Genomic DNA, 9,087 nt, shown 5'->3' with positions numbered 1-9,087 from the left:
GCAGAGCACTGCACCGGCATCGCTGAGCTTAGGGTTCGATTGAATCCCCTTTCAGGCCCGGCCTTAACAGCAACGAGAAAGGCCTGAAAACGTTCAGGCTGAATGTTTCAGGCCTTCTAGCTGTTGCTTAAGAAGCCCTAAAAGACTGCTATGATCATAAACAATCACTGTAATCGGTATTTCTAATACATGACATTCATGTATTACCATAATATATCTTTCTTGAACACCATAACACACAAATACTCCAGCCCAAATGTCACCTAAAAATTTAGTTTATTTGTGATTTAACCAAATATGACAACCATAGCTGTAAGAAATATTCTAACAACAAGGTGTTGTAGGTATCCCATTCAAAGTCAAGCGGATTAAACAAATCAAGTTTGTATTTTGTTTGTTTTTAACAAGAGGCTAAAAAAACCTAAGGATGAGTGAGACTAATTATCGTTGATGTCCCCTTTCTTTATTGCGCAATTGCAATAGCTGATAAAAGATAAAGACTGCAGTGGCCAAAATAACTCGAGACTTAACACGTTGCACTGCTATTTGGTCTCATGAATAATAAATTCCAATTTGACTTCATTAACGTTCCTTAAGTCTAAAAGAATATCTTAACTGGAGAGGTGACATTGTGATGTCACAGGAAAACCTTTAAAATCTTAGGAAATTTGGAGACTACTTTTCGTTGCTTTATTTGTTATAGTGGTGCAACGCAACAGCCAACTGCAAGCTGTCTAAATTTTTATGTCTTACCAAAAGAAAGCATCCAAAAGGATGGGCTTCGACCAACCCTGACCGCTATGCGGTTATAGCGGTCATAATGATTACAAATAGACCAGATATTCCTCGGGGAATTGATCTCTGCTTTCATCATTTAACCACTGCTAAATATATCTGCTGTTTACACGATTTCAGAAACGGCTCATAACTAGAGTCAACTCTAAAGACTTGTATTAACGAAATGAAAGGCTCCTAGCCGTCAAAACTCAACTGGAGCAATTTCTTTGACCAATCTAAATTACTATAACTCAAAGCTTTCACATTTCGAGTAAGGTCCTAATTAAACATGTAAATTAATAAAACAGTAGGTACACTTCCACCGGAGGACCTGCAGTGAGACCTCTACCAATTTCCAGCGCTGCTTGCTGAAAGCTTGTGTATTCTTCATTTCCAAAACCACACTTTACACCTATCCCAGGAAAAGACAGCATTTAGTTACTGCACGCAAATAATAAAAGTAAAAAAATTACTGACTTATCGCATGAAGAGTCAGCGTGTGTGCGGTAACACAAGAACTAGGCAAGGGTTTCCGATGATTTCTCTCAAAACACTTCTTGAACCTAAATATCAAAAAAACAAAAGAATTTCCAGCACTTTCAATGACACTTAAAGGAATGCTTCCGGGGGGGGGGGGGGGGGGGTACTTTAGGAATTTCTGGGTGGGGATGTGCCGCTGGGACCCTGGAACCCTTAGCCTATACCAGAGCTAGTTTCAGCTGGATTTTGCTACCCTATACTAGAGTAAACTCTCCAAATCACTCCTATCCTAGAGTCGCTGTTTTCCAGAAACCGAGGTCACTAGTACAGTCTAAAGCAAAGCCAAAACAAAACCTTATACCACTATCACTGCTTTCTTAAAAAAAAGATTTCCGTCTGAACCCCGATTTTTGACAGTTAATAATATCCAGTAGCGTTTTATGGTGGTCATCTATCAACGCTGTTGAGGCTGAGTCGTGAAAATTGAAACTTGCCGATTTCATTCTTTTATATTTTTGAGTAGCAATTCCTGGTTTCCTTAGTCTAGATAAAATCTTCAACCAACTGGTCAGTTTCGTGAAAAATGATACCCTATTCTAGACCCAAACGCTCTGATTTATATACCCTATGCTAGAGTAAACTGCTTGAAAACCATACCCTTCACAGCGGCACATACCTATATAGCCCATATATGGCAGTACCCCCCCCCCCCCCCCCCCCCCCCGGGAATGCTCAAGAAATGAAATGTTTCGATAGCGCGCGAGACACTATAGCTGACGTGCTAATTTGCGATCCGTGCTTTTAAAGTTGAAAATGACTTAACGTTGTCCTCATTTGTTATCAGAAGCACATCGAATCTATTGTTTGCAAACATCCTTGGAGTATACTGGAAGTGGTTCCTATCTATTGTACCTGAAGTCATGATTAACACGAGGTGTAGTATGGGACAGATCATAGGATAAGTTTTAGGTTTATGGAAAGACAGATAACTTGTTTTAATGGAAGAAAGAGATTATTGTCTTTTTAGAACTGGAAATACTACACGTCACCTCATCTTGAATATGTTTAATAGTGAATGAATAGACCATGTCTCTCTGTCTCATCTGTCTAACTCTCTGTTTAGTGTAGACATTTGAGTAAAATCTCGATCAAGTACAAACCTCAGGTTATACGTCCTTGAACTATCTCAACAATTTTCTTGGCTAGCTGTAAAGCATCCAGGGCCATCTGTTCATTGTACACCTCATTCGGAATTCGTGGAAAGCAAACCGTGTCCGGATAGCGGGTCCGAGAGTAATTACCCACAAGGCTTTCCAGCTGACTGGCTAACGAACGGAGTTCAGGGTCGTTTAAGCCGCTACAAAGTTCAATCAATCTGTGGCCATAACTGCTGTCTGCATCTATGGTAAACTGTGCAGCTTTCAGGGCTTTCTCTGCAGCCTAGGAAAATCAAAATTCACCGCATGGGCAAATGCTTCTCGTAAATACACTAGGCAAGTTCATCAATTAAAAAATACTATTTGCTTAAGCCCGCTTGCTCAGATTTTATATAAAAGTGATCTCAACAAAAAATTGTCTGGGCATGCAAGTCAGAATGTCCAAATGGGTACTCAAGAGTTGCGTGAATATACACCAAGTAGAACACAACGTTACCACTTGGTCAATTAGCAAATCGCAACAAAAATAACGACTGTTATAGCAAAATAAGGAGCATCTTGTTTTCGTCAGTTATTGAAACAAGCAACACTGAACTTGCAATAATATATTCGCATCCTACATACGGCAACTATTCATGACATCTTGCAAATATAGGTAATGAATTAAAACCCCCACTCAGTAGTCGGTAAATTTCAATCATGGCTTCCGTTCCAACAATCAACGATTTCACGATCTCACAATTTCGCTAAAATTGAGTTCTCAAATTTCTTAATGCTTCGCGATCAACGAAAAAGACAAATATATGGTTAGAGCGTGGAAAATGAAATAAGTGCAGGTCCCATAACTTTTGAGTTATAATAACTAATGGTTCAGTTCTCCAATTGGATGCTTTTCAATAGCATAAAAGCTCTTCTCCCGGCAGTTGGAGGTTATGTGTTGTTTTGTTCTTCTTGAGACTAGAGCGTTATCTGCCTCCTTTGTCCTTCAAAGCTGCATTTGTTCAGGACTTGTTTAAATTAGATTCAGTTACACTCGAGTTTAATTGAAAACTAAAGAACTGTCATCGATATGTTTGCAGATTTCTAGCTCAAGAAATATTTCAGTCAATGACTAGATATCATGAAATGAAATGGAATGCCCCCCCATGAGTTTAAGGTATCAGATACCTTCAGAATGTCGTATATAGTACATAGATGATTGGTCAAGCTCGAGACTCAACTCTGGTTATTCAAATCGCTTAAGAGGTTTAAACTGTACCTGCTGACACTTGAAGCAAGCCCACTCGAAAGAGGGTTTGTTGCAAACAACGTCGTTCATTACTGCAGTGACATCCGCACAAGCCTGTCTAAACCAACGTCTAGCCTCTCCTGGCTGTGGGTTTGGCCTACCACGTGAGCTTTCATAGGACTGCTGTCTTGTTCTGTACCCTTCGCGCTGCGCGTGATGCTCCCTTGCACGGTTACCCCAGGAGAAGAAAAAATCATCGTACGACGTAACTTGAGTAGTCCCAGTAAACCCCGGGTAATTTTGCGGGATGTCTCTCGGCTCGCCTCTCTCCAATCGTGAAATTTCATTCTGCAGGTGTTTAAACATCTCAATACAAAGTTCCTCGTTGCCAACGTTTTTATCTGGGTGCCATCTCAAATACAGCCGCTTGATGACATTTCGACGTTTCTCTTCCGGCATCTTCCATGCCTGTTCAAGAAGGTCTGAGATCTCGTCAAATATCTCTTCCTGGTCTTTGCCTTTAGAGGGATTGGCATAGTGTCTCGAGGAATTCTCACTTAGTCCGTCTGTGGTATCAGTGTCGGTACAATTGAAATCTTCTGAACGGTGAAACTTGTACAAGTCAGTAGCATCAACTTCCATTACTTGGTTATCACCGATGTCTATTCTGTATCTTTTTGCCAAGAGGAAACAGTTTGGATCTGTTACTTCTTCAATAATCCTTGCATAAATGTAAGTTGCACCTCCTGATTCTCGGTTTAATGTCGGATCGTCTAGCTCATATCCCACGTAATCGCCAGGATCGAAATCTTCAAAATCTTCATTCAAAAGATGGTGATCTTCAAGTGGAATGAAAGATCCTGCTGTTGGATAGATTTTTGCTCTTCTTTCAAGGTAGGAATTATCTGCACGAATCTTTAAGCTGTCTAGTAACGGCCATATGTCACGAGGATGACATTGGAGCATTTGATAAATTAACCCTGCTCTCTTTCCGAGAAACTCACCATACAGTTCCACAATTGCAGATGACGCTAATGTTAACAATCTGTTCTCGAACATGGCATCTACATACACCGTGCAGCTCTCTTCTTCAGGTGGAAGATTCTTTTTTAAGAAGTGAGGGACCCTTTCCTCACTACCGGGAATAGAATAATCATCGCAAAGCAGAGTGGTTCTCAGGTTACTTGCAATGCGTATGTCAATACCAAGAAGTCCGCTTTCAACTCTTCCAATAACCTCCTCGTCAAATTCTTCATTTTGAAAATTGACATCTCGGATCAACCTGATAACTCCAGAGAAGAACTCTGGGGAAGACAACTTTTGTTTGAGTGATTTCACCTCTTCAGACGATGGTGTTGCTGCACTCTGACAATCTATAAGCTCTTCACGGACTACACAGGAGAGCATTTTGGGTCGCACTGCGGAAGGTAGCTTCATTAATACGTCTTTGTAGTTTGTCATGGAAGAACTGCATCTAAATTTCAAGACTTCAAGGTCGAGTAGAAAGTATCGGTTAAATTTCTGAAGTCGGTCATAATAGGTCGGCGAGACGTCATTGAAGATCAATGTTGAAGATTCTTGTAAGGTCAGCGGTGTAGTTTCCAGCTTAGCAGTTTTCAGCTCTCGCGGGATCACTGCTAGAAGATGTACTTTTGGAAAATTCTCTACTTCCTCGTTTTTCTCCAGAAGTTCAAAGAAGCCTTTCGACGCTTTTTCGCATATGGAGACTTCGTTTGGATGCAGTTTCGCGGTTTTACACTTCCCATGCACTTCTTCCAAAACCCTAACGTAGTGGCTCATTTGAACATTCTTGCAACAGCCAAGAAATTGGAATAACGGATGAAACCTTCCAAATTCTGGGGGAACTCTGTAGAGATAAGATTTAATCTCCAGGTCCTCGTACAATTCAAGCACCACTTGTTTTGGTGAAACAAGTCTCCTTCCTTCCTCTACTAAGATAAAGGGTGTTGAAGTAAGTTGCGCTTTTGTACTGCTATTGATTTGTCGAACGTGGTCTTGTAAAAATGTATAATTCTCTCCCATGATCTCTTTCACCTTGGAAGAAGAAGAATTTCTTTTCCTCTCGCTCTGTCTTTCAAGGTGGAAGCAGAGAGTTTGACAGTGGTTAACTACTAACTCTACAGTTGGATTTATCATAATTTGTAATTGCTCAATGAATTGTTCCAAGTAGTGTTTCTTCTTTACACCCTGTGGACACCCAAGTTCGCGAGAATACTGTGAGGGAACTGCCCACCATGGAAGCAAATGCGCCCTTGACCACACAATCTCTGCATATTCCGAGGGAACTGACCCTCTAAAGGGGCAGAAGGAATTCTGACTATTCATCTCTGCTTCATATGGTTGACACAAATCTTGAAGTTCTTTGCGCACAGGTTCGCAGGCTACAAAAGGGATGCCACAGACAGCTGTCAGAAGTCCTTCTTTCACAACATCTTCTCTTCCTATGAGATGTTTAACTAAAACTTTGGATTTCTCGTATGTGTTCTCAGTCTGCGCCTCTTTTCCTTCTTTAGCTACTTCCTCAGCAAATATCTTGAAGTGATCTTGGGAGACTTTATGGACGAGTCCAATCCTTCTCAAAAGTTTCAACCATTCCAGGGAATGAAATGGTGGGGGTGGAAATTTCTTCGCTTCCAGCATGGAACAAAAAACGTCTTCAGTTGGGTCGAAAAAGAAACGTGCGCATTTAAGACAACCATCTGCAGAGGGAATAAATGGAGTGGTTCCCAAAGATTCCAGCAGTCTAGGCTCTTCGTCATCGGACAATGAGGCAGTTGACAACAGCACCTTTAAGACGTACTCCAGGTGTACCTCTCTTGCCTTGTTACTGAAAACGTTTAAATTCGGTAGAATATACGTGCAATACACATCAACTACCGATAGGCTCACGAGACCAATAAACTCGAAAAGATCTGACAGGCTTGCACAGGATTCAAGAAATATGGTATCCACTACTTTCTCGAGCAATTCAAATTCTTCCCTTGGTATACCAAATGGTAAGACTTTAACATCACGGTGTTCTTCGAGTCTTATGCAGCCTCCATATGTGGTCCGGTAAAGGGGTAGTTTCCTTAGCATTCTCCTGTCCGAGTGTTCAAGGCAACTCACACTTCTGCTAAAGTAGTGCAATATTTCTTTGCAGTCTGCAGGCTCTAACCTTTGAGGTGAGTAAGGGTCTTTCGCAATCTTTTGGTCCAGACACGTAAGTAGGGACGTCGGGGCTTTCAAGGATGAAACCATCAAACAAGCCAGAGCTACTTTCGTAGAGGATGATTGCAAATAAATCCCTGAACTAGAGCTTACAAGTGGGACATGGTTGAGTTCAGGAACACCAAGATTTTTTAACACTGTAACAAGATTTACGTTTGTAGCATCTGGACTGCTGCAATCAAGAATAGACAAGGCGCGGCACAAGGGAAATAGTAGCTCTGTGGCACGTGGAGGCGCACTGTGTGAAAATGAAGAACGTACGTAACTGAATCGTTGGGCGATTCCTGACTCAAATGCTGGGATAATACTCCAATTGGCGAGAGGTTGTAAGGAAGTTTTAATTCTTTCAATCTTCGATTCTTCATTGACTTGGTTATCAGTAAGAATGTGTTCGGTTTGCAAGCCGAGAAAAAGCCATACTCTGGATAGCCATTTGTGATTGGGTAATCTCTCTTGGCTCGGACACCATTGCACAGGCTCTTCATTTCCGTAGTATTCCTGAGGTAAGGTTTGGGGTAGATTAGCGACGAATCCTTCAATATCTAAAGGCTTCAGGAAGGGTGACTTTGACACATTCAGATCTGTAAAAATCTGTCGACAAACTTCCTCATGCAAAAACACTTGGGGTGAGCCAGGTAACAGATCGTGAAATCGAGAAAGAAACGTAGGCTGTGTGCTTGAAAACAACTGAAGGTGGTTATTTTCAGTCAAAAGCAGAGGTAGACCTGACAACTGATCGAGAAATCCGTCCAATTGTTTGCAGTATAAAAGCACAAGAATTATCCCAATTGAATTCCTGAACGGTGTCTCGTTCACTGAACAAGGAATATTTCCAATCTTGCACATAGGTGACTGAGAATTGACCGACTTGTAGAAATCAATAACAGAGGATGGAGAAATGGTACAAGATGAAACGTTTGACCTCTGTAAGGAGTCATACAGTGACATGGATGAAGCAGCCAAATTAAAGCCGCTCTCCAGTAAAATTTCCTCGAAGAGGTTTCGTTTCTTAGTCTGGTTGTCATCTTTATCACTTGTTGGTAACCTCCTAAATGGACCGGTCTTGCTAAGGTTGTTGAAGAATGCTTGGTTACTCCCTTGGCCAGTGCATGGAAGCCAGGTTAGCTCTACAGATGGCTTAGTCGCTGCATCTTTTTTACGTTTTCTGACAACAGGAAGAATTTTCAACCTCCATGCGTCTAGTTTCTGATAAAGAGAATCCACCAAGGTTCTCCAATATGGATTTGTAGCATGTTTCAATGGGAACAGTTTCTCGTAGGCTGTAACTCTGCGCAAAATCTCAGCTTCTGAACACTGTACAATGCAAGAGCCGATTTTAGTAGAGGAAGGCAACTGAAGAAATGCTCGTACTTCAACTAAAAGTGTAAGATAACAGGAAGCCACCACGTCTCTCAGTAAAACATTGTTCCAGTCACTGCGGTATCCACCAGCTTCGTCTCGCCACAAATTTCGCCTTGCTTCGTGGTCCAGTGCAAAGTGGCCATTGATGTGGACGGGTAGGTTTGTTTCGAAAGGGAGTGGAAGAATACAAAAAGCCTTCTTGCATTTCTCGTAAGCATCACTAGAGGTTCTCTCCAGAAGACAAGCAACGCCACCTCGAGGGAGCAAGCTCAGATCACCTCTCCTAAAGGCGTTATTGATGCACCCCGGTACTTCCTTCTCAAAGCCGATCTGCTGGACTATTAACCACCTCTCTTTGCTTCCAATGTTGTCGCTAATGTTTAAGACATATGAGACCTTTCTCGCTTTTATATCACTTAGAGTGAAATCCTCCCTTTTCATCAGCTGTGCAACTTGTTTGATGTGATTGGCAAAGTCCTGCCTTTTGGTTTCATCTTCTCCTGACATAATTGCCTCCACTGAGTACTGATTTTCTATTTTTCCACTTTGCTTGTTGATTTCACATAGGGTGATCTTCTTTACATTATTGACGAAAAGCAGGACTTCAAACAATTCCTTTTTCAGATCCTTCATCATTGTTCCCACTGCAGTCAATGTCACCGGCTTGGACGATAACTGGGACGTCTTTGACATTTCCTCGGTCCTCAAAGGAAATCTGAACATAGTGCCACCATCAAGAGGAAATTGTTCTTCTAAATAGCAAGAGAAAACATCCGGAAACGTTGTCTTCAGTCTTGCTAAGTCCTTGAACCTCGCCCCTGGTTCCTCGGGTGAAGCTTCAGGAACGTATCG

General features: G+C 41.6%; 1 protein-coding gene across 1 annotated transcript in view; it reads right to left on the bottom strand.

Moving 5' to 3' along the window:
- Positions 1 to 259: 259 nt before the first annotated feature.
- The window catches only part of LOC138032132 (sacsin-like), a 30,905-nt gene continuing 22,077 nt past the window's right edge, over positions 260 to 9,087 (bottom strand). The window contains exons 8-10 of the mRNA XM_068879724.1: positions 3,673 to 9,087; positions 2,418 to 2,697; positions 260 to 1,189 (exon numbers count right to left, since the gene is read on the bottom strand). The exon at positions 3,673 to 9,087 is cut by the window's right edge and continues 5,696 nt beyond it. Of these exons, the coding sequence (XP_068735825.1) occupies positions 2,419 to 2,697; positions 3,673 to 9,087 (5,694 nt within the window). The 3' untranslated portion in view covers positions 260 to 1,189; position 2,418. The remainder of the gene's footprint in view (positions 1,190 to 2,417; positions 2,698 to 3,672) is intronic.

Source organism: Montipora capricornis, chromosome 14 (genome assembly GCF_036669925.1).
Source record: "Montipora capricornis isolate CH-2021 chromosome 14, ASM3666992v2, whole genome shotgun sequence".
NCBI classification, from domain to species: domain Eukaryota; kingdom Metazoa; phylum Cnidaria; class Anthozoa; order Scleractinia; family Acroporidae; genus Montipora; species Montipora capricornis.
Note: the sequence above shows the minus strand (reverse complement) of the source record. Positions and strands in the feature narration are given on the sequence as shown.